The sequence below is a fragment of the Symphalangus syndactylus genome, chromosome 1, assembly GCF_028878055.3.
Source record: "Symphalangus syndactylus isolate Jambi chromosome 1, NHGRI_mSymSyn1-v2.1_pri, whole genome shotgun sequence".
NCBI lineage: Eukaryota > Metazoa > Chordata > Mammalia > Primates > Hylobatidae > Symphalangus > Symphalangus syndactylus.
This window is the reverse complement of record NC_072423.2, coordinates 133,729,182-133,755,903: the sequence shown is the minus strand read 5'-3', so window position 1 is coordinate 133,755,903 and position 26,722 is coordinate 133,729,182. Positions and strand designations below refer to the sequence as shown.

Genomic DNA, 26,722 nt, shown 5'->3' with positions numbered 1-26,722 from the left:
GCTCAACAGCCACATGTGGCTAGTGGCTACTGTATTGGACAGCATAGACAAAGAACATTCCCATGAGTGCCAAAAGTTCTACTGGACACTACTTACTCTAGGATAGTATTCAGGAATTCTTTAGTTAAAAGTTTTAAAATCTTTATACTTACTAACTGTTACTTTGTCCTTATCCCCCAACATAATGTTGTTTGGTGTCAGATCTCTATGGACAATCCTCTTCTCCTTGTGTAAGTATCGAAGAGCTAAGCACAGCTTGAAACAATGAATAGAAAACAAATTTTATTTCCCCCAACATACATAAAGCCAATGATGACTACTGCACGTCTTTAAGAAGCCAGCTCAGAACTTTACTGTTTTAAGAAAAATTTAATGAAGATAAAAGCATACCTGTATAAATATTTTCCATAGTCTTTCTTCAGTAAAATGGTAATGTTTTTCCTTCAAAGAACTGAAATGCTCTCCAAGCGGGGCTCCTTCTATAAGTTCCATAACTATGTACAACCTATCGTCTATATAAATATCACAAAAGGTCATAGAAATTTAAATTCAATACAGACATCTTGAAAAAGTTTACAAATGAGAGTTCAAGCTTCCCAATGTCTGTGCGGGACACTAACACTAAGAATTAGGGATGATGTGCTAAAATATGGATCCACTCAACCATGGAAGAGGTGGAGGTGAGGGGGTCTTAGGGAAACTGGGGCCCAGCCACAGTATCTTCTGGCTACAGGCAACCCCTTAGCATAAGTTTACACTGACAAATATATCATTTTCTGTGTATGCAAGGATGTGGAATGATTGAAAGGTGCCACAGAGAACAAGTAAATAATCTCCAGTCATGGAGGATTCCCTGAAGAACCTGTAAGCCCATCCTTCCTCCCAGCAGTCTAAAATTTACCCTCAGAGCAAGTCAGACATTCAGAAAATTGCATTTTCAACTGTGCTGTTTCATAGCCTGATAGATTTACCTTACAGAATTTTACACTGGAATAATGCCATGGTCTTGCAATGACACAGTTGAGAATAACACACATGATAGAAATTTCTGTTATGCCTTTCAAAAGCAAAAAAAAAAAAAAAAAAAAACTGGACTTCTCTAGGTTTTATCTTATGGATACGGAGAACTTCATGACTGATTGTGTTTGTCTTTTTGCTTTGGATGCCAAGAAACAAAGGAGTAAATTCTACTTCCTCCTCTAAAACCAATAGGGTTTATTTACAATGGGATGTGATATGTGTCTTTTGAAACTATGGGATATATACAAAATATGTGTGTAGAAAATGTTGACAAAAATGGAATCATACATGTTCTGCAATTTATGCTTTTTTTCATTAAGCAGCTTGATATTTCAGTACACACAGATCCATACCATTCTTTCTGCTGGTTGTATGGTATAGCACAATATGGGTATACCATAATTTATTTAATCATTTAATTTTCTCATCCTTCATTCCTCTTTATTGCAATTTCCTAATATATTTTATCATATTTTATGTATTTTTAAGCCATTTCCAATTCTTTTTTTTTTTTTTTTTGAGATGGAGTTTCGCTCTGTCTCCCAGGCTGGAGTGCAGTGGCGCGATCTCGGCTCACTGCAAGCTCCGCCTCCGGGGTTCACGCCATTCTCCTGCCTCAGTCTCCCGAATAGCTGGGACTACAGGCGCCCACCACTACGCCCGGCTAATTTTTTTGTATTTTTAGTAGAGACGGGGTTTCACCGTGTTAGCCAGGACGGTCTCGATCTCCTGACCTCGTGATCCGCCCGTCTTGGCCTCCCAAAGTGCTGGGATTACAGGAGTGAGCCACCGCGCCCGGCCTTTTTTTTTTTTTTTCTTTTTGAGGCGGAGTCTTGCTGTGTCGCAAAGCTGAAGTGCAGTGGCGCGATCTTGACTCAGTGCAACCTCTGCCTCCCGGGTTCAAGCAATTCTCCTGCCTCAGCTTCCCAAGTAGCTGGGATTACAGGCGTCTGCCACCATGCCCAGCTATTTTGTCTGTGTGTGTCTATTTTTAGTAGAGACAGGGTTTCACCAGGTAGTAAAAAAGTTTTTGTTTTTTATATTAAGATAATTTATATCACTTCAGTACAAGTCGGAAGGCAACCTTGATTTTTTTGAAGGGATATACACTAAATTATAGAAAATTATTTTAATATCAAGAACAAATGGCTAAGGGGACAGGATTTACTGCATGAGTATTAGCACTGAGTTTTTCTGAGTCATCTAGGGGAAGGGAGATGGGTAAAATCGTAACAAATGCCAAAATACACAGACAAAAGGTTTTCTTAAATAACAATAGCACCGATAAAGAGGTAGTCCGGAAGCCCCAGTCATTGCCTTATATCTCTTTAAATCATCCTTCAAGTGGAGATTTATTTCGACATTTCATATGTGACACATATCATTAAAGCTTATCAATACTTGTATTATTTCTGTCATAGGCCCTATTTTTTAAAAAAAAAAAGAGTGGCTGAGTTTAGCTTTATCTGTGTTTTGGTTCTAGTTCAGCATTCCAAAATACCTGCAGAAAGCAAACCTGCCCGCCTGCAGAATCAGTCTGGCCTCCATCGCCACCTTGTGGCATTTACCTGAACTTCAGATAAAAGAAATAAAGACCTAGCTCTCTCCAACTTATTTTGGGGATGGAAAATGACACCTGAGTCAACAAAAACAACTTTCTTTCCTTAAGGAAACCACCATCTGTTAGTTTTCTTTTTCCTTGGTCCTATTAAGTGATTTTTTGTATATGAGAATAGCAATAACTATTTTGGTTTGTTCATGTGTTTTTCACACAGGGAGCTAAGTATTTTATAACTATCTTCAGGTCACTGACTAGGTCACTGTTTCACTAGTCAAGAAAGTGAGGCTTCAGATCATCTACTGTCATATTAACAAAAAAAGGTCAATAAAATAGTTGATTAGGTTTCTTTTGTGACATTTCGATATGAAAATATATGTGACAAAAATGTTTCCTTATTTAGAAATATCATGAAAACTCATACTTACTTTCCAGAAATGTTTTGTAATAACGTACAATGTTGGGATGATAAAGCTATAAGAAAATAAATAACAAACATGTGTTGCACTGCTTCAAAATACAAGTTTTTCACTGACTACTTAGTTGGACTTCATGTTTAAAAACTACAAAGAAATTATATTTATTTACAAAACTAAGTATTTCAAGATATCATCAAACTGAGATTGTTGTGATTTTTAAAAACTTGTGGCTTATAAACTGATCTGAAAATAGCAATCCTACATAGCCTTATTAAATAAAATTAAAAACGTTCTATCACCTAACTTTACTATCTAACTTAACCGGGAGAACTACAGAGGTAGAAGGAATCTTAAGAATTCCTTTAGCATGCCTTGTCACAACCCCACACACAGACTGTATAAAGGAGAAAAGTGAAATGAGGTAACTTCTGTTGACTACAAATATTCATTGTTCTTTATCTCTCTCTACCATCTAAATATTTATATAAAGTTTGTGCCTATTTACACTATTTCTGTCTTTCTATGCTCTCCAAAACGATTAGTAGAAAATGACATAATCTAAGTCAACTCAGTTTAAATCATAATAACAGTTGACAAGGACTTCCTACTTAACCAAGCTTTAGTCAGGCTCCTCTGAGTCCTCTTCGTGACTAGGCCTCATCTTTGGTCTGTCAGTTTTAGCAACTTATATCTTGCTAAGTCAGTTTGTGGAAAAATTTCCCACCCTTGACATCCAATTAAGTTTCTCATCCACTCACCCTTGATATCTAACCAAGTTCCTCTTAGTAAACTTCCATCCACTGACCCCCCCTCACCCTAACCATTGGCTCTGAGTCCCCAGCTGTCCAGTTCTCGAATTCAGAGTTGAGTTCAATCTCTCTCCTCAATTACAATAGTTTGACTTCTATTGCAATAGTATTGAATAAAGTCTTCCTCACCATTTTTAAAAAATGTCTGGTGCAATTTCTCTTTGATATAAGAATGTTAGTGGAATTTCTAATTTTTTAATTAAAAAAGATCATTTTCTAGAAGAATGCCAATAATTTTGTAGTTTTTGCTTATAATTTGAGTTTCTAGATAAAATTTGTCTTAGAACAGTCACCATCACATCAACAAATGGCTTGCTTGCATCTCTTTTTGGTCTTTCTGCAAGTCTTTTTGAAGGGAGATTGCTAGCTGTCCACCAAAAACCTGCTGTCCCATTGCAATACAGTTGTAGCTGGACATGGCTTCCCAGTTAGAGAAGACTTCTCAGCCTCCCTTGAAGCTGGGGGTGAAGCTACCACTCAGTTCTGACCTGTGGAATATGAGAGGAAGCATGTGTGCTTCCTGTGTGAACTCTAAACCTTGGGAATAGCCCTCCATGCTCCTCCTCATCCCACCTCGGATGTGAGCATGGCTATGGCAGTTTCAACCACACAGATGACGACAATGCACTAGGAGGTAACAGCACAAGAAGAGAGAAAAAAGCCTGCGTCCCCAAATGATCGCATGGAGCAGAGAACATCTTCAACCTGGTTTGCTCACTTTGGGATTGTTCCGTGAAAGAGAAATAACCCACTGTACTGTGAGTCCTCTTTCTAAGCACCTGCATTTGGGATCCTCTTTGTTAATGCAGGCTAATCTTAATGTACTCTCCATTCTAGCCCCATTTGTTTTGCTTCTGTCTGCCACTACCTCCTCCTTTAAGGACTCAATGTTATCATCCTTTCCATCAGTTTGATCCTCTAGTGAGAGGGCAATTTTGAGTTACCTCAAAGCCCAAGCATATGCTCCTATCTAACCCTAGTTTGACAGTTTCTTTTCTTAGGAAATGTGCTAAAACAAATAATCTACTTCATCAACTAGCAAGTGGCCAGCAGACCTTAAACAATATGTGACCAGGTAACCAACCAGAACCATATTCTGGACCTGGCTCACCCACAAGGACTAAAACCATATTTGGGTCCAGATGAAAACACTGGACTGGCTTAGGTCAGAAGCCCTGTTCTAGCCTTGTGCTACAATGAAAGAGCACACTGTGGAAGGCTAGATGACCATACAAACACATGAACAAACTACACATGAACAAACTTTTTAAAGTCTAGTCTATTAGTATATAAAATCAACTATAAAATAAACAATTGATAATATTTACTATAATGTACACACTGGAGTAGAACTATCGATTTCTATGAACAAAGTTCTCATGTTTATGGAATTCAGTACATCCCAACACAGGTACTATGCAAATGTGACCAGTGGAGGACAAAAGCAGCAAAGCTGATAGTGCATCACAGGAATTATAAATGAACAGTATTCGTGATGAATGTGCAAATAAGGAAGGCTGAAAAAGAAACCAATGTGTTCTTGGATCACACAAAGAAATCCCATTTCTCTTTGAAATGTTTATTCTTCCTCCTCAAACAAACTTGCATAATGAGAGTTAATTGAGCTGTTACATTATGTCAGAGTATTCTGCTCATGCCAATAAATAATAACCCATTTTGAAAATCTACATTTTAGATTTAATAAAGTCATATTTGAGGAATGTTAACAGCTTGGTTCCATTTGACAAAAGTCAAGAAACTCTTAGTCATATTTCTATGTATGTAACTAAGTAACCAAATATCCTAAAATATAATGAGAAAAGAATAGATATGCTCACAATGAAAAGGATTTCTCATATATGATGCATTCTGTACTGTAAATCCAATTGTTTTGCATCCATGACCCTGATATAAACTCCAGACAGTGTTTTACGCTTCAGTGTCAAGCCTTAGGAAAAAAGCTGGCAAAAATATCACTGCTTCAGCGTCAATTATTTCACCTGGAACTAGTTCATAAGCAGCATGGACAAGAGCACCACAATTCTACTTTCTTGCAATGACATGTATTTAAGAAAAACATCTTCAGAAACAAGGAAAACATTTACCTGCTCTTTAATTATTGTTAATTCAGAAACAATATTCCTTACGCTGCTGTCTCTATCTTTCTTATCCTTTCCAAATGCTGGGTTATGTAAATTGACCTCTTTCATTGCTAGAAGATTTTGACCACTACGCTTTCTAACCTAAAATAAAGAAAAACAACAACAACAACAAAAGAAACAGGGTAAAGAAGGAGAAGATATAAAGGGGAAGAAAGAGATAGACTAACGAAGTCACATGAGTAACTAAGTTATATAAATAAGTCACAGAGCATTTAAAGTTCCAGCTGTATTTACATTAAGCTCAGCTCAAAACACTGGCATCCCCTGGGTCAGTCTGCAATACTTAGTAGCATTTTTTAATTTAGAGATTGCATCATGCATTGAGAGAAGCTATTTTGAATACCTTTGTGAGAGATTAATAATGCCTCTTGTCTTAAAAAGTCAGTGGCCAATTTCTAGAGCTTACAGCTAAAACAATATTAGTGTGGCTATCTCTGTTTGACAAAAACAATCATTCTAATTTTCATATCTATTTGTTTGCTATTTTTCAATGACAAGAGTTCCAACTCAGTTGAATATCGGTGTGCAAGTGTGACATCCTGTTTGGTTGGGAGTATCAGAAATGTTCCCCAAGGGGAAAGTCACCTTGTAAACACAGCCAAAAGCTCCACTTCCAAGATGATCCAAAATCGCATAGTTGCCTATATATTTCAAAGGAGCTTTGTTCTGATTAATGCTTTCAATATTTTCAGCAATTTGCTTCAGTTCATCCTCCTAATCAAAATATAAAAAGGAAATGGGTTTCTGTGATAAATTCCATCCTGACTACATAACAGCCTGCCAAAATATTGAAAACTCAGGACTTACCACTAATAAATTCAGCTTGGATACCAATTCTTCATAAGCACTGATATCACGTACATAATGCCCTATGTCAATGAAGATCTCAAACAAATCTGTGGGGAAAAGTCTACAGAGAAAATTACACACACTTAAAGTAGAACCTGGACACTGTTGATCATTACTTCCCTTTTTTATTTTTTTGAGACAGAATCTCACTCTGTCACCCAGGCTGGAGTGCAGTGGAACCATCTCGGCTCACTGCAAGCTCCGTCTCCCGGGTTCACGCCATTCTCCTGCCTCAGCCTCCCAAGTAGCTGGGACTACAGGCGCCCGCCACCATGCCCGGCTAATTTTTTGTATTTTTAGTAGAGATGGGGTTTCACCATGTTAGCCAGGATGGTCTTGATCTCCCGACCTCATGACTGCCCATCTTGGCCTCCCAAAGTGCTGGGATTACAGGTATGAGCCACTGCGCCCGGCCCATTACTTCCCTTTTGAATGCAGCTCACTCACTGATTAATTACATGAAACAAACTTAACTTCTTTTGGTTATCAACAACCTCAAAAAAATACGCTATTTATAGTTTTTGAGGGGTAAGAAAAAAACAAATGGAGAAGAAAGTTCTAGAGATCTGCAGTACAACCTCGTGCTTACAGTTAACAACACTGTACACTTAAAATTTTAAGAAAGTAGATGGCGTGTTAATATTTTTACAGTAATTTAAAATTAGATATGATACAGATTACACAAAAATCTTACTTGTAAGATATTTGGGGCTATAGGTATTGAATATATTAGAAGGAAACATTTATTAGATTTTTTTTGGGTGTGGAGCACTTTCACAAATGTCATTTAACTCAGATTTTAGTAAGAAGTAAATACTAACCCAACTTTTCAATAAAAGTTTCATGAAAATAAAAATACTGGTACATGAAAAATAAAACAAATAAAGAGATTCATTTATCATTCCCAAGACACTGGTTTCAAGGGCTTTTAAAATATTTGAGTTCACTAAAAGAGATGGTTTAGAGCTTTGAAATGAAAGATTATAAAGAATAAGTAGCTGGGTGTGGTGGCTCACGCCTGTAATCCCAGCTCTTTGGGAGGCCAAGGCAGGCGGATCACCTGAGGTCAGGAGTTCAAGACCAGCCTGGCCAACACGGTGAAAACCCGTCTCTACTGAAAATACAAAAATTAGCCAGGTGTGGTGGTGCATGCCTGTAGTCCCAGCTACTCAGGAGGCTGAGGCAGGAGAAGTGACAGAATGAGCCTCTGTCAAAAAAAAAAAAAAAAAAAAGAGAACTAATTTTACTTTATTTTCTTCTAAATCCAAATATAGTATAGAAATAAAGTAACAACATAAAATACTCCATGCTTTCTGCACTTGATCTCAGCCAAAAGGCTGAAAAGTGATGCTCTACGCTTTCTGAACAAAAAATGCTATATTAACTCAATACTTTATTCTGCCTTATTAACAGAATTTTAATAAAAACTTGGGCCTATGATTTTGGCTAACCCACTTAACTAAATGGTGTGCAGAACACCACTGAGGGAACCAGTGTTTGCTTCCCGAAATGGTGACCTTTTGGTCAGGCTCACCAACACAGTATCTTGACCCCAGAACATCCAGCCTCCCCTTCAAATGAGCTCCTACACCATCAAAGACACACAAAAAAATAGTTTGTTTTCCCTTTGATTAAATTCCCTTTGATTAAAGGGAAATTACCAGATCGACTTTCAGATTTCTAGCTGGAAAAAAATAAGCTCATATTTTAATGCCATCTTTTAAAAATGTTATTATCTTTAATTATCAAAAAGAAAACTAAAATCATAGCAGTCACATGTAATTAAGGGGAGTTGTATTGATATAGCGATTTATGCTCTTTCATCATCATTCTGTTAATATTCAGTGTGGCTGGATACTGAATCACTACAGTAGCTCACTTATGTCTGTGAAATAAGAAATCTGAAGACACATGGTTTGCATACTGATGCATTATTTTCCTTCTGTTGCTTCTAAGCCAAGTATGTGAAAACAGTTCAATCTAATGATCTCCTAAACATAATGATCACTTATATTTCTCTAACCTCATACCTTTTAAAGAGTGGTCTGTTTCTTTCCATACTGAAGAGAAATCTCAAGGCTCTGAAAGCATAACACTAGAAAACAAAAGGATATGTGATTCTTAAATGGTAGCTCAACAAATTACAACTTTTTCAGGAAAGAATTAACAGGAAGTAAACATTAACATGACTTTATTGTAAGTGGCTGGTCCAAGTTGGAGCCAAAGCTTGTAAGTGAAAACAAAAAACACCAACACCTGAGGTCATTCCTGTATTTAAAAAGTGTTTACGTTGTAGAATGCTAGGAATATTGGCCTTGCTTCACTTGGTACTCGTCATTAATTTCTTTCTAGAAAGTACAAAATGAGTACAGAGACAAGAAATAAAATTCCGATGCTGAGAAAACCAAACGTCTAAAGATTTCCAGGAGCTCAAGGTTTATTTTGTTTCTAGCCTGCTATGTATACCTCAATATTTATATGGTTTCTGTGAGAAAATAAACACTAGAAATGATGACATATAAAAATAGCCACAGGCACACTGGACTCAAACTTGACAAATTAGTCTCTTGAGTAAAGAGTCTTAAGCATTCCCCAAATAGAACAATCTACAGTTACTCTCTAGAACGCTCAGAAAGAGGCCTGTGAGCCTTTACCTAGGAAAAATAAACATCTGACATTTTGCAGTACTGAGAAAAAAGAGTGTGCCCAGCCTGCAGCGTGCATGCACAATAGGCCACCATTGGAGTGATCAGGGTCTGCTGAATCAAATCTGGGATCATTTACTAAAATCAGTGATCTGAACACAGAAGGGTCCCAAACAAAATTGCCCAGAGACGTGAGGCTGGTAACAAAATGACATGAAGGAGCCAGGTGAGAGCAGTGGAGACTGTGAGAAAGGGAGAGCATGCATATTCCTCAAAAGCCCTCCATCTGGAATTCTAAAAAACTCTCTACTGGCTTAACAAAATGTATCTGCAGGATGGGTTTGTCTTTATCTGTTTAACAGCACAGTGTCATATATCTGTGATGCACTGAAGAAATCAAGTTCCATGCCTGCACCTTCCCATTGGTAGCTCTCCAAAAACCCCCACCCTCCAGCACAGAGACACCCCCAAAGCGTCTGCTGGGTTTGGCCATCATTTTGGATGATAAGTCTTAAATTAGATTGGAGACAAAGGTTGTTTCTTTCTTCCTTTTCAAAATGACTTGGGGAAAAAAAAAAGATGAACTACAACTATTGCAAAGACTAACTTTAAATCAGATTTTGACATTAGGGCCACTGCCCCCCAACCCCCACTCTGCCAATACCCACTCCTCAAAAACGAACATAGAACCCTGTGTAACTGTTCCCCTTTCTTACATGTCAGGCCTCAACTCCTGGAGCACTGCCTCCCCAAACCACACACCCCAGTTCCACTGAGCAGCTCACCCTTTACTCAGCTCCCCCAACACCCACTCCTCAAAAATGAATGTAGAACCTGCGTAACTGTTCCCCTTTCGTACATGTGAGGCCTCATCTGCTGGAGCACTGCCTCCCACAACCACACAACCCAGCCCCACTGAGCAGCTCACCCTTCCTTCAGCACACTCTAAGCTCACAGCTTTCACACTTGGTACAGGCTGTTCCCTCTGCATGGAATGCCCTTCCACCCTGCAGCAGATGCCATTGGTGCCCCACCCAATATCCCCTTATCCACTTGGCAAGTCCCTTCTCATCCATCAAGATCCATGATGGCAAATAATTTTCCCCCTATTGTTATATTCTGATACATAAGGATTGCATATTTTTTTTAAAATAGAACTTATTGATAAGCAAAGAAACACCTAAATAAATCACGTAATTCTCCCACACAGGGAAACCACTGTTAAGCCTTCTGCATTGTTTTAATATTATTTGATTCCATGCCAGTCTTCCTTGCCAGATATTTTCCCTCATAGTCAGTACAGGGACCAGTACTAACCTAAACATTCTAAAAATCATAGATCATTTTACCATAGTTACCCAAGATTTCAATAACTTGATATTGAAGGACAATAGACATGTTTATTACCTGTAATAGATTAGTTTTTGCTGCAGTCTTTTGCTTATTTGGTAAAATTAATTTTGCTATTGTATATACACCATTTTCCTGAAAGAATAAAGGGGTCATACTATGAGTGACAACACTGTAGTGATACACAAGCAAAAAGAGGCAAATAATCTCAAAAATTAATATCAAAGAAGAAATATTAGTATAACTTTGGACCTTGAAGTAAACATTACAGGACAATATTTAAAATGTCAACATAACACTTTTAAACACAAAAGAGTACAACTATAATCTTAAAATTTCAACTGTCCGTGGAGAACCAAGATTGTAATAAAGTACATAAACGTAAAGTGATTCAAATACCTTAAAAACAAATAATAAGAGATTAAAAAGGGACAGAGTAAAGGTGTCCAAATATCTTAGATTTATATCTTTGATATTTATTTATATCCTTAATTACTACAACCATAAAGGGAGAAATTATATTCCAGCTATTAATTTATGTCTTTATTATAATCTTGATATCTTTCTAGATTTTTTAATTGAAATATACACAGGAAGGAATGAACAAATAATAATACCTTACAGCCACTTTTCTATTATCTAGTAAATATATAATGCACTGATCTTTACTGTGTGCAGGCATTCATATTACAACTGCAAAGAGCTTTATTTGCCTTATTGCATCTAATCTCTGTAACAACTCTGTGAAATTAGTCTATAATTTCCTTGTTTTATACATGAGAAAACCAATACTTAGAGCAGATACATTATTTTTTTAGAAGCCAAGCCAAGAAGTAATAATTCCAGGAATTGAACCTCAATCTGGCCAACTTCAAATGCCCTGCTCTATCAACTACCCCCTAATCTGCTGAGTTTCTCTTATGTCCTAATTTAATCATTGATGAGCTGATCCCTTACTAACATGTATGGATCTTGAAGTTGGATATCGTATTGACACAGCCAAAAATGGTTTCTCTGTAAAATTCACTAAGTAGGAGGTAACTTTTGCAATAGAAACCCATATAAGGGTTGTACATATATGTGTCTATATTTATTTATATAGATCTATTAATTTATATTTATGTGTATATATACATACACACACAAACATATATATAGCTGTACATATAGTAGATTAATTAGTGGATTATACTTTGCAAAATCAGTTTCTTGGCAATAAATATTTTGTTTGCTGTGTCTCAATCATCATTTTTAACTTAATAATCTGATGCATAGTCTTAATCAAAATGACTGCTGTCCTTACCTTATGGTATTCTATATGCCCAGAATTAAAGCAATTTAGAGTATCCCTTTCAGAAAGAAAAAATAAAAGGGACCGCACATAACATAATGAAGAAACATCAATTAACCACATGTCAGTCCTTTTTAAGTCAAATGAGTTAAAGGAGGAAGGACAAGAATATAAAGTAAGACTTTATTAGTAAAATGAGAAATGTTAAAATAGTTTTAAATTCACATGATGGGAATCCCAAAACCTATGTTCTGGGATACAGACTGTACCACAAGGTGAATTGACTATGAATGGTTATGGAGACCTGACCTTGAGAAAGAGTGCTCTCACCTGAACCACCTGGTGGGCATTGGTGTCATTGAGCACCAGCTCAGTGAGGGCAGCACAGCAGGCTGGAATGACAACAATCAAATGCATAGTGTGCATCATTACAATAAATATACTTTCACATAAATACTCTTACTCCACAGGGTATTTTTATTATTTTGCTATTTTTATTAGCAAAGTTACTTCTCAAGAAACACTAATTTTCCTTCTGGCACAGCTCTGGACGAAGAGAAGTTGACTTGTAATGGCTTCTAATTCTCCTCCCCATGTAATTCATGTGCATGTCTATTCCACAGCAACCATTTATTGAGCACTTTCTGTGTACCAGGAGGCAAGTACTGCATCTGTCCATTTCATTGTAATCCCCAGTGCCCAACACATGCCTGGCACTTAGCAGGTGCTCAACAAATATATCTATAATGGTTGATAAATAAAAGAATGCTTTAAATATGTTATCCAACTCAATCCTTATAACAAGAGTATGCACTGTGATTACCAGTGTTACTGGTGAGAAAACAGTTTCAAAGAGTTACTAGACTAGGCCACACAACCAGTAAGTGGAAATGACCAGGAGTACAGCCCCAGTCTGCCAGACGTTAAATCCCCAGCCCTAAGCAGCACCACTCTTGCCTCCTGACAGCCACAGTGGCAGCCTTTGGTGGTATTTTGCACTGAGATACTTGTGCTCTCAGAAGTATGCCAGACTCTATAGCACAGAGCTCCTATAAAGGATAATTCCATTTTACTGTGCTAAATATTTTACATATATTCCCATATAATTCTCACAATGATCTTCTATCACTGATATCATGATTATCATCACCATTTTACATAAGCAAAACTGAAGCTTGGAGAAGTTAAGGAATTTGCCCAAGGCCATATAGCCATCAATGAGGGTGGAACCAAAACTCAGACCCTACTCTTAACCCTTTATGTTTTTAATTTTTATTTTTCCATTTTTATTTAGGTATTAACATGGTTTGGCTGCGTCCCCACTCAAATCTCATCATGAATTGTAATTCCGACAATTCCCACATGTCGTAGGAGGAACCCAGTGTGAAGTGATTGAATTATGGCGGTGGGTCTTTCCTGCACTGTTCTTGTGATAGTGAATGAGTCTCACAAGATCTGATGGTTTTAAAAATGGGAGTTTCCTTGCACAAGCCCTCTCTTTGCCTGCTGCCATCCACTTAAGATGTGACTTGCTCCTCCTTGCCTTCCGCCATGATTGTGAGGCCTCCCCAGCCATGTGGAACTGTAAGTCCATTAAGCCTCTCTTTTGGAAATTGCCCAGTCTCAGGTATGTCTTTATCAGCAGCATGAAAATGGACTAATACAGTAAATTGGTACCAGTAGAGTGGGGCTTTGCTGAAAAGATAACAGAAAATGTGAAAGTGACTTTGGAACTGTGTAACAGGCAGAGGTTGGAACAGTTTGGAGGGCTCACAAGAAGATAGGAAAATGTGGGAAAGTTTGGAACTCCCTAGAGACTTGTTGAATGGCTTTGACCAAATACTGATAATGATATGGACAATGAAATCCAGGCTGAGGTGGTCTCAGATGGAGATGAGGAAATTGTTGGTAACTGGAGCAAAGGTGACTCTTGTTATGTTTTAGCAAAGAGACTGGTGGCATTTTGCTCCTCCCCTAGATATCTGTGGAACTTTGAACTTGAGAGAAATGATTTAGGGTACCTGGCAGAAGAAATTTCTAAGCAGCAAAGCATTCAAGAGGTGACTTAAATGCTGTTAAAGGCATTGAGTTTTAAAAGAGGAACACAGCATAAAAGTTTGGAAAATTTGCAGTCTGACAATGCAATAGAAAAGAAAATCTCATTTTCTGAAGAGAAATTCAAGCCAGCTGCAGAAATTTGCATTAGTAATGAGGAACCAAATGTCAATCCCCAAAACAATGAGAAAAATTTCTCCAGGGCATGTTGGAAACCTTTGTGGCAGTCCCTCCCATCACAGGCCTGGAGGTTTAGGAGGAAAAGATGGTTTCACGGACTGGATCCACGGTCCCTCTGCTGTGTGCAGTCCAGGGACTTAGTGCCCTGCATCCCAGCCACTTCAGTCATGACTAAAAGAGGCCAAGGTACAGCTCAGGCTGTTGCTTCAGAGGGTGGAAGCCCCAAGCCTTGGCAGCTTCCATGTGGTGTTGAGCCTGTGTGTACACAAAAGTCAAGAACTGGGGTTTGGGAACTTCTGCCTAGATTTCAGAGGATGTATGGAAATGCCTGGATGCCCAGGCAGAAGTTTGCTGCAGGGGCGGGGATCTCATGGAGAACATCTGCTATGGCAGTTCAGAAGGGAAATGTGGGGTCAGAGCCCCCACACAGAATCCCTGCTGGGGTAGTGCCTAGTGGATCTGTAAGAAGCAGGCCACTGTCCTCCAGTAAAATGGTAGATCCACTGACAATGTGCACTGTGTGCCTGGAAAAGCCAAAGAAACTCAACATCAACCCATGAAAGCAGCCGAGAGAGAAGCTATACCTCACATAGCCACAGGGGCGGAGCTACCCAAGATCATGGGAACCCACTTATAGCATCAGCATGACCCAGATGCAAGACATGGAGTCAAAGGAGATCATTTTGGAGCTTTAAGATTTGACTGCCCTGCTGAATTCTGGACTTGTATGGGGCCTGTAGCCCCTTTGTTTTGGCCAATTTCTCCCCTTTGGAACAGCTGTATTTATCCAATGCCTGTACTCCATTGTATCTAGGAAGTAACTGACTTGCTTTCAATTTTACAGGCTCACAGGCAAAAGGGACTTGCCTTGTCTCAGATGAGATGTTGGACTGTGGACTTCTGAGTTAATGCTGAAATGAGTTAAGACCTTGAGGGACTGTTGGGAAGGCATGACTGGTTTTGAAATGTGAGGACATATGATTTGGGAGGGGCCGGGAGTAAAATGATATGGTTTGACTCTGCCCCCACCCAAATCTCAATCTTGAATTGTAACTCCCACAATTTTCATGTGTCATGGGAGGAACCGAGTGAGAGGTGATTGAATTATGGGGATGGGTCTTTCCTGTGCTGTTCTCATGATAGTGAATGAGTCTCACTTGAGGTCTGATTGTTTTTAAAATGTGTTTTTTTGTAAAACCATTGAAAGTGCACTGAGTTTTTCTGCACAAGCCCTCTCTTGCCTGCCATCATCCATGTAAGATGTGACTTGCTTCTCCTTACCTTCCATCATGATTGTGAGGCCTCCCCAACCATGTGGAACTGTAAGTCCATTAAACCTCTTTCTTTTGTAAATTGCCCTGTCTTGGGTATGTCTTTAGCAGCAGCATGAAAATGGACTAATACTAGTATAGAATAAGCTATATAATGTAAACACATCTTAAGCGTACGGCTCAATGAGATACTACATATCTATGTGCCCTGTAACCATTCTCCACCCAGAGGAATGCATAGGCTATATTTCCAGCTCTCAAAGGCTCCTTGTGCCCCTTCTCAGGCACTCACTCTCCTATAATTCCACATCTAAGTAACTGTTCTTCTGAATTCTATCACCATCAATCTCACCCACTCTTTGAATGATTGCTAGAAACACTCAGAGCTCTGAGATTCCACTGGATTAGACTTCTGGGGAGTCTTCAAACAGTAAACCCCCAGCACAAGACCTTGTACTGAGACAGGGGCCTTTCAGAGTAAGCAGAAATGGCACTTTGAGGAGGAGCTCCTATGTCCTTGTTTTCACACCATCTGTGAAGAAATATCTTCTGTATTCTTCAGGAGAAAATAGTAGACAGCATGGAAAGCCTGCCTTCTCCCACTTCCCCACTCCCTCTATCCCTCTCTTGCAGTCTGCTGTTTCCCCTCAGAGTCCCCCTGTCTCCTGCTGGCCCACACCACACCTCTCTGCTCCCTTTCTGTGGGCTGCTCTAGGGCACCCAAATTGGCCAATAGCACTCAGACTGCACTGTAGCTCCAGTTGTCCCAAAGGCCAGGTGCCCCCAGACAGGGCACAAACTGCATGACTACTCAAGGTGGCCCTGCCAAAAAGCATTGATGCATTGCTGCTCCCGCTTGCATGTGAAAATCCTAGACAGGGCAGCATCCTTCAGTCTTCTCTTTGGAGCTCAAGAAGCATGGGGAAGGTACTCTCTTGCACCTGGTGAGACAAGTGTGTGCACTGTAGATTTCCCCTTATGTAGGGTGCCCTGGGATCTAGAAAATTCTAGAAAGCATGATTCTGGCCACAGATCAAGCTGCATCCCCTAATCCAGCTTCCCTCATAATAAAGCTAATGTTTTGTCTCCTTATCTCTGACTTCTGTGTTTATCTCTTGCTGGGTTCAGAACACAGAAGACAAAGAAACATTTGTTGTATCATTCATCTGCAAGTCCATCACTGGGACCAAGAAGTTTCTGGCATCCACGTGGATTTCACTTTACATTTTTGTAAACTTCTAAATTGTGCCTACTTAACACTATTACACTAATCTATAATAGTGAATAATAATACAACACAATAAATTATAACATATCAAATAATAAAACATAAATACCTGCTTGAAGTGAGAAAGTATTTTCTTGTATTTCCCTAGGGCTCAAGTCTTCTGATAAATGAAGCTGCTGGATTCGGCCTGCAGCATTTGCACTGGACAGGCTTCCAATGGAGGAGCGATCAGAAACAAAATTTCTGTCTCTGAAAAAGAAAAGTTAATGCATAGACCATTTATCAATTTCCCTTCACCATCAGTCCTTTCTGTGTCACATTTAAGAAATCTTTGCCTCCCTCAGGTCATGAAGGCATCATTATTGTTTCACTTTCCAATCCACCTGTAACTGATTTTTGTGTATAGTGTGTGGTAAGAATCATTTTTTTATGGTTACTGATTTCTCACTATTATTGAAAAGTGTCCTCTCCCCACTGCTCTATATGGCCATCTTTGTTTTTGAATTTTCAATTTTCCTGGAGTTGATTCACCTGAATACATCTCAGTCTTGATTATTCTCAGTTTTCTTTTTCCATGAACTTTCAATCTTCCTTTATTTTAAGAAAGTTCTCTTCTATCGTATCTTGGAAATGTTTGGCCCTTTACATTTTACTCTGTACTTCAGGGATCTCAATTATCCACATGTTGAAAACCTGTCTTCTTCTACTGGGCATATCTTTTATTTTCTAATTTCTTTTATTCATTGGTCTTTTTCTTCTGCATTATATGTAATTTTTTTCAAGCTTATCCTGCATTTTACTATTTCCATTTTTTTTTCTGGTGATCTATCTAATTTATTGGTTCTGTAGGTGTTATTCAATCCTTGTTTTCTTTCCCAGCTCTGCAATCTTCTTGCCTTTTTGGGTCCAAAAATTTGTTTCATCTTTAATCTCATTTCATAAATTCATGCTCTGCTTAATGTCTTTGATGAAATAAAGCATTCGCTTTTCTGCTTACTCAGTACACTTTCTTCCATAATAGGTTCTTCATCTGTCTTTTGCCTGCTTTGATCCCTTTTGTTTTACATAGTTACCATTTTTTTCCATGTATTTATTTTTTATAGCAGCAACTCTACCTGGATTTCTCTGTGCCTAAATGTAACGTGGATGGAGTTTCCTTGACTTCCCTCTCATGTCATCTGGGTCCACTAGTGTCCTCCCTGAAATGAGCATGGGGAAGGTAATGGAGCTAGGCCTAGGGACAGTCACAGGTGGCGATCTTATCTGTCGACATTATTCTCTTAAAACTCAAATTGTAGGGATCTCTTCACCTGATCAAGGGAGCCCTTTGGGAGCTGCCTTTGAGTTTGGGATGGCAGGTGAACAGGCATGAGCAAGTTTCCCGGAAACTACCCTGAAAACAGTGCTGTTCATACTCCAGCCACAAGACAGCCTGGAAACCTCTACCCCTAGTGCCAGCTGCAGTCAGCCCAGGATCAGGCACAAGCTCTGAAAAGAAACTGTTTATCCAGCTGGGGTAATAAATTCTCCCAGAGCACCAGTACATATTTAACATAGAATAAGAGTTAAAATATGTCATTGTCCCGGGAAAAGTTTGCTAACATTGCACCATCAAAATGGACTGGAAAATGATTCTTTAGATGTGAAAGACCTCTTTTTTACCAAGGATAGTTATGACTTCAGCAAAAGAAGAAAGCCAGATTCAATTCTATATGAGAAAAAGGCAGGTTTTGTCTTTGAAATTCTGCTTAGCTATTACAGAATTTCATTTTATCCTTAAGAAAATAGCTGTTCTCCAAGAGGGCAACCCACACCTATTGTAATAGGTATGATTGTCCAATAATAAAGAATAACCGCCACCATGATCATCATTACCATCGTCATCCTACAAACCTAAATAAAAAATATTTGGCAATTGTAATTATTTTGACCAAGGGCCTGGCTTATTATGTCACAGCACTAATGAATGACTTATAATCTATACTATAAAGTAATAGATACTTTTATGTCACATTCATGAAGTAGACTGTCAACAGTCTATAAATTTTTTCCTTTGTTTAGGTAATGACAGATATTGTTAACAAAGCGACTGTTCATATCTCTACAGTCTATTCTTACGCTCTGAATGTTCCTTAAGATAAAATGAAGTTGGTAACACATAGTTCTGCAATATCCCTAGAAGCATAACAAATACAAAGTCATAACAATATTGATTTGACAATATCTAGTTATATGAAAATTGATAAGTCCCTCTGCTTGTATTAGAATGAGCTCTATTTATGCTGCAGATCATAAACACAATCCAGTTCAAGGAGGCATACTCATTTTTAACTTTGGTTCAGCACCCATAGAACTGAATTATACTTTATAACAATATTAGGTAATAGAATCTTCCCATGGATGGTACCACAAGATATTATTATTAAATACTTCAATCTATTTAATTCAGAAAATACAGAAGTTAGATTGCAACATACTTCTAGAGAATTTCAACTGGGAACTAAACTATCCATTCTCCATGTTCCTGACTTAGAATGTCACTGGAATTCTACTTTTAAAAGAGAGATAATGCCCACCTTAGAGGACCGTAATGAAGATTAGAGAGAAAAGTAGAGAACTGGACTAGAGTTAGTAACATGGCAACCACTTGATTAATGATATCATCTTTCAAAAACAAGGATTATACACCTGCTCCTTTCATATAGGCTTTGCTTTCTCTTTATAGATAATAATATATGTGCACACACAAACATTTTAGGAAAATATTAGTAATCATTATAGTTGGAATGACAAAATGCATATACTAATTCAAGGAAAAGGTGGCAAGACAAAGGTTTTTTTTAGGTTACTGGATTTCCATTCAGCCTTCACTATATTTGCAGATTGATGGCCTTCTACATTCCCAGCACCGTACTGGAGGTTGGTGAGGCAAAGATAAATATATCTGGGTCCCCAAGGAATTTAAAAGATGAATGCCCCTAACATTGATCTAGAACATGCTTGTGACAAGTCTAGATGACTTTGGAAAGCATGAATTACCAAAGAAACCCCAAAGCAGGAGGGAACAAGGTGACACACACCAATCTGCCATCTCGTCACAGAGTCCCCAGACTTCAACAAATAGGGCAAAGTAGGCCAAAGCTCACTTTGACTCACCCTCGTAAAATATGAAGAAGCTGTTTGATGCCTCCCCAAATGCGAATTTCCACGCTGGTCTCAGGGTCTTCACAAACCTGTACCAGAATCCAGACAACGCTCCAGAGCAGCTTCAAGTGGTCCGAGTGGAGCAAACTGAGGAGGACAGGTATCCCCTCGTAGAGCTTCACCTGCTCTTTCACCTGGGGCTCTGCACAAAGTAGGCGCAGCAACTCCGCTGTTAGTCTGAAAGGGGTACGGAGGGTGGGGTGAGAATCACAGCATCATGAGTTGATGACTTTACATTAAGACTAAAGCTATCATCAGTGCATGAAATATAACCCTAACATTTTGTAAGTCATGGGTCAATGTGCCATTTTCTGTAAGAAGCCCAATCAAAGCCAAACACTTTTAGCTTTACTAACTGTACAATCTGTGTCACAACTACTCAGCTATGCTGAGATAGCATGAAAGCAGCCATAGACAACATATAAAAATAAATTAACATCCCTATGTTAAAATAAATCTTTATTTACAAAAATTAGCAGTGGAATAAACTTAGCCTGTAGGTCACAGTTTGCAGACCACTGTTCTAAATTATAGGCTCATTGCATCATCACTGTTCTGGTTAAAGACCTACTGACCAGCATTGGCAGGGCATGGTGGTGTGTGCCTGTAATCCCAGCCACTTGGGAGGCTGAGGCAGAAGAATTGCTTGAACCCAGGAGGCAGAGGTTGCAGTGAGCCAAGGTCACTTGCCAGTGCACTCCAGCCTGGGTGACAGAGCGAGACTCTGTTTTTTTTTAAAAAAAAAAAACCTACTGACCAGCAAATAGGTATCAAGGACAAACAATGACATCTGTATTGTGCTAAAGACTAAAATAATAATAATAATAAAAGCCTTATTCTAGTCTTCAGAAACTTACTATGTAATTGCAAAATAAGACATTCTTAGAAAATGTCAAAAACACTACAATGCAGGTAAGTTAAGGGCAAAGCACTCAGTTACTATATACTCAGTGCAAAGTGCATTAAATTGATGGTAAAGACACAAGGTTCAGCTGTGCCATGAAATATTATGATGATAAATGTTTTATAGAATCATCCTTAGTCCTCCAGTCTCATTCTCTAAACACTCCCCTCCTGGATGGTGTCATCCATTCCCATGATTTCAAACACTCTTTCTACCCTGTCATCATGATCTCAGCCCAGGCATTGCTCCTAACTTCCAGAAGTTTTAGCCACATGGGTATTCCACAAGTACTTTCCATACTACTCCTAAACTCAGTCATTAGCCTCCTCCCCAGGTCTATTCTTCACCTTATATCCCCAATCTTGACTCGAGGCACCACAATATTTTCAATATTCCAAGCCACAAGACTGGGAGTCATCAACACACATACTCCTCTTTTCACACTCCTCCACTGTCAATCAAGAGCTCTTAGTGTTTTCTATTTCCTGGGCAACTGCTGGGATTCTTTTGAACATCAGGCAGCTAGCTAACCCCACTGCTCCTCCCATCCTTGTAATCCTCGGTCATGCTCAAGATATAAACCCCTCTTTCATCTACCTCTCCAATATTCTCATTCTCATACAGCTTTCTCATTCCTTTCCCCTGAGCTGATTATCTATGGCTCCTCTCCCTCCCAAATTTTGTGCTCTGACATTAATAATAAATGTTCCTTGATAAATAGTATTCTTTACCTTCACAAACTTTCTACACCAAACATCCTCTCCTTGTTGTAAGTGGATCTCAGTGTGTGGATATAAACAAACACCCCCCACCCCACTCTCACATACACTGCTATCAAACTGATCTTTCAAAAAACAAATTTGATCATGCTTAAAATTTTTCCATGAGTCCCCATAATGTTCATGATAAAATTCACATCGTTATTTATCAGAGACCATCATGACCTGGATAAAGGTGTCTTGTTGCCTTATCTATAAAATATGGGAAAAATAGGGTTAATGTGCAGATCACATGAGTTAATAAGCAAAGTGCTTAGAGCAGGTCTTGGCATATAGAAAACACTGATCAAAGTTATCTACATTTTAAATTTATCATTAACTATCTGCTCTAGTTCTCTGGCACTTTCATTCTTATGCTCCTGCTGTGCCCAACCATCACATTCCTCTAACACACCCAATTTCATGCCTCCATGTCCAAGCACATACTGTTTTTATGTTGTCTCTCTCTCTCTGCCTAGATATCTCCTCTTTCCTCCAGGAAACTTTGCATGACTCCACATTCTAATTGGGAAGTCTCTGCTCCATGCTCCCAGAGCACCCTGTGCATCTGTCTACTGTATCAGTTATAGCACTGTCTGACCCTCTTCTACACTACATATTTATAACTTATTCATCTTTGGTTTTCAACACCTGGTACCAAGCTTGGAACCTTGTTTGTTCAGATAACCACGTCTATAAGTATTATCTATATTTAATGCTCTTTTACGAGAGTTTTGAAGAAGAATGCAAAAGGATTTACTATGAGTTAAGCATCAGGGCTTCGTTGCTGGAGATTTCTTTTTATCTATTTTGCCTCTTTAGAAAATTACTCAACTAAATATCAAATGATGTAGATTGCAACTCTATTTAAGTACAATCTAATAACTATCTGGATAGTTATTAGAACAATATGCAGTTCAAGTAAAAATGAATCCATTTTATTCTAGATTTTATTTTGAGTTATTATAGCAGGTGATCACAAAACAAGTCAGTTGCTATCTTATTTTACTTGCCTTAATGCAAATGGATTTTAGCAATCTAATCATTTATTATAATATACAATTTGAAATTACTAAAAATAGAGCCACTGCAGAGTTTCTTTCCCTAAAAAGGCAGGATATAAATAAATGCAATAAACAAAACATTAAAAATGATATCAGAAAAATTTATTTCATCAGCTTCTATGCCCAGATCTAGACATAATGCAGGACTAAAGATAAATGGATATACTTCTTTGCTCTATTTTCTTTATATAAACTTAAACAGAAAATAAATGCCAAGCTGACTCATTATATTCAGTTACAATGTAAATAACATGACGTAATAAAAATAATAAGTGTTTCTGTCAAATAAAGGCACTGCATTGTCTTTTTCTACTGTTAGCAATCCTACCTTTTAGAAAGCAAGTCATATTCATGTAAAATCATCAACAGATTTTCTACAATGTTGAGTTCACTTATCTTCTCCCTACATTCTGGACTATAAATTGAAAGATAATTAGCAATTACTAAAAGCATATTTTGCTACATCCATGTATTAGTCCTTTTTCAAACTGGTATGAAGAACTGCCCGAGACTGGGTGATTTACAAAGGAAAGAGGTTTAATTGACTCACAGTTCAGCATGGCTAGGAAGGCCTCAGGAAACTTATGGTCATGGTGGAAGATAAAGCGGAAGCAAGGCACCTTCTTCACAAGGCAGCAGGAAGGGTAAGTGCCGAGAGAAGGGGGAGAGCCCCTTATAAAACCATCAGATCTCATGAGAACTCACTATCATGAGAACAGCATGGAGGAAATGGCCCCATGATTCAATTACCTCCACCTGGTCTCTCCCTTGACATGAGGGAATTATGGGGATTATAGGGATTACAATTCAAGATGAGATTTGGGTGGGGACACAAAGCCTAACCATATAAATTTATTTATTTAATATCCTAGCTCCAATATTATCTTTGGAGAAGACATGAAAAAACAAGAGGAATCATATGTCACTCACAGAAAAGCAATGGTCCACTTATTGTCATAAAAACATTTAAAATAATCATGACATTTATAAGAGGAAAGAACTTCTTGAAAATTTTTCAAAGCCCACAAATGTTTGAAAATGTTCTGTATGCTAAAATTCACAGGTAAGAATGAATTAAGATGGTCAGAAAGATTCAACTGCCAAAGAAATATTATGGTAATTTTGAAATTAGAAGTAACTGAGGGTTAGATGAAAAGACTAAACATTTCCAGTCAGGAAATAAAAAGAAAATTTTAAACTGCAATTTGCCTTTCCAGTTTAAATTTTTAAATAATGCTTTCTATCCAAGATTCTCTTCAACATGTTATTTCACACCTATTTATCAAGAAATTGTATTAAGTAGTTGACAAAGTAACTGATTATTTTGCATCCTTACCACCTAAATTGCTATAGTAGCAGAACTGGAAAGTATATTAGAATACACTACTTACCTTTCTGCTAAACTAGCCAGGGCCAGAAGGGAACCCAATAGAACATTAGTATCTCGGGCACCAAGTAAATTTACTAATGTCTGAAAAATAAATTAAAAATTTATTTTGCATTACCAGCTGCTTGAATGGCAAAATGTTTCCCTCTCAAGATCATACAGGCTTAACTGTTTTTTTTTTGTTTTGCTTAGTAGTTTATAATGTATGTGTATATACAATTAAGCACAAACTATATATAATGTTAAAGCTGCTCTCTCTTATGTTTTTTCTTAATGTTATCTACTGAAATTTTTCATGGCATTAAATATATCTTTATAAACACTTTTTGTCAATATAATCAAGTTGTTTATTTTACTATGGCTTTACCCATAGAATAGTGAAAAAATATTATGCCCTATCAAGCCTTATGCAGTTTCTTTTTTATTTTTTGCAGTCAATGTAAAAGTTTATTCTTAAAAAGAGTTTTATTAAACATTCAAAATATCCAGTTCTTTACAGATGGCAGGAATCCATCTCTCCTTACTTTGGAACTCTTGAGAGTAACCTCCTGTAGCCATTCCTTGCCCAGGACAGGATGCAAAAGGCATCAAGCTACAAGACCAGCCTGGTCCTCATACTTCCCTCTATTTCCATGTGCCCAAGTATTCTCTGCCCCTTCTGATCCCACCCTGGGAAGAACCAGGAAGATTAATGACATAAATTACAATAGTCGTAGTGATCAGCCGTTGAGAACTCACTTTGACCCAGGCATTGTGCTAGGCACTTTCCAAATTATGAAACTATTTTTCAACAAAATATTGAAACTTTCATTCTTTTGCCAAACTAAAAAAGATATGAATACTATCAAGCATTCCATTTGCCTCTCAGATTTCTATTTGATGTTGAAAGTGCATCATTGATGCTCCCAAGCATCATCTTAACTAACATGACTTAGCTGGAAGTCTGTATCTTGTCAGTGGCTTTACCTGAATTCTCATTAAGGCAAATTTTCTTATTTGGAAAGTTCTCTACATTTTCAGAATGTGGAGTGCCCCTGAAAAGTGCCTCCCAAAATGTCCCAGGTCAGAGCTGCAACCTGCGCAACAACTGCTAAGGTAATTTTTATGTTTCCAGTATATGGATTTTTTGCCTTTATGATTTCATTTTATCTTAATGAAGTTATCATTATCTTTATTTGTCTGATCCTTTCCTCTTTTTCTTCTCTCTTTCTTCTCTGTCTTCTAATGTTTCCCAAACTTCGATCCATTACATATCATTTTCACAATTTTTGCCATATTCAATTAACATCTTTAATGTTAACTCAAAAAAAAATTTTCCAATTGTAAGCAATAATATCTGTGAAATAGATGGCTACTGAAACAAAAAACGTTGACCTGTGTATCACCTAGAATCATCCTCTAGACCATGAGTGGCATGCATTAACACATTTTAGGCAATCTTGCTCCCATATACACTAGAAAGTGGCTTCCCGGGATATGAAACTCAACAGGTTACTGAAACTTGGCTCCACATGGCTACAGTCTAAACAGTTTTGCTATAAATATAGTCTGTTTTGACCTACAATGGCAATCATATATGGTTCAAACTAATATAGCCCCATATGCCATATGGAATTTATATGTATACATATGTACATTTTGTTTATTTTTGTTGGCTTATTTATAAATGCACACCTAGGGTGAGTTTATACATAGCTGGGGCTTTTCAAATAACATTTAAGTAATAAACCTAGTTGGTATTAAATGGCATAGAAAAAAAAGAAAAGAGTTACAGAAAACTTGTATTTATTATATCTCTATTAACTTGTAACGCTGGTAAAGAATATAAAAGGGTTGACAAAGATCCACAATCTTAGGCCAGGCTGGCAGGTTTGTGGATTCTAATTACCCATGACTTAACCACAAAGGCTCTGAACTTCCCTAATGTGAACTATTGCCATAGAAAGCTGAAGCATTAACTCTTTCAGGGGCCACTCACCTTGTGGGCTCCGCTTGTGGTGACCCATTCTCTTTGATCTTTGACTGCAGCAAGTTTTTGAAAAATATCTATGAAGGAAAGAAAGAGCACAAAGACACATCCAGAGATTAAAGGGGGCGTACTTCTAGGTGCACAGATCTGCAGTACATATGGGCAGCCAGAGAAAGGGCAAACGGAACAGACAGCACGAAAGGAACAACAGATGCAGGAGCAGCGTGGCTACTTTTTCACCCCAAGAATTACTCCTCAAGCTCCACTGGTATTTATTTTGTAATATTATTATAATAATGAAGTATAAAAATACCAAAAAAGGCAAGCCTCTCTTTCCACTTGAAGTTCCTTAACATCATTACCAGTTCAAAGTGAGGCCTATTCTTCAAAGGTCTTTTCTGTGAAGATTTCAACTTAGAAAGAAGAGAGGGAAGGCCAGCAAATGAGAGGAACCTGCACGTTTCCTCAGCTGAGGAAAATAGTCATCCTCAAAGAGACTTCCTAGTGCCCAGGGCTTGCCATAAACTCTTGTCTCCCCGGATCTGAGAATCACTGTGCTGCTCCACAAGCAGATATGAAGAGCCAGTCCAGTCACACAA

At 38.1% G+C, this 26,722-nt stretch overlaps 1 protein-coding gene across 19 annotated transcripts in view; it reads right to left on the bottom strand.

Annotated features, from left to right (window-relative positions):
• NEK10 (NIMA related kinase 10) overlaps positions 1-26,722 on the bottom strand; it is a 251,860-nt gene that overhangs the window by 167,066 nt on the left and 58,072 nt on the right. For all 19 annotated transcript variants that reach the window (XM_063637016.1, XM_055285235.2, XM_063637000.1 and 16 more), the window contains 14 exons: positions 26,133-26,200; positions 24,159-24,238; positions 23,096-23,182; positions 19,994-20,218; positions 16,947-17,086; positions 12,434-12,495; positions 10,870-10,947; positions 8,848-8,912; positions 6,776-6,878; positions 6,554-6,682; positions 5,912-6,049; positions 3,007-3,052; positions 391-512; positions 153-255 (listed from right to left, as the gene is read on the bottom strand). In XM_063637016.1, coding sequence (XP_063493086.1) covers positions 153-255; positions 391-512; positions 3,007-3,052; positions 5,912-6,049; positions 6,554-6,682; positions 6,776-6,878; positions 8,848-8,912; positions 10,870-10,947; positions 12,434-12,495; positions 16,947-17,086; positions 19,994-20,218; positions 23,096-23,182; positions 24,159-24,238; positions 26,133-26,200 — 1,446 coding nt within the window. The remainder of the gene's footprint in view (positions 1-152; positions 256-390; positions 513-3,006; positions 3,053-5,911; positions 6,050-6,553; positions 6,683-6,775; positions 6,879-8,847; positions 8,913-10,869; positions 10,948-12,433; positions 12,496-16,946; positions 17,087-19,993; positions 20,219-23,095; positions 23,183-24,158; positions 24,239-26,132; positions 26,201-26,722) is intronic.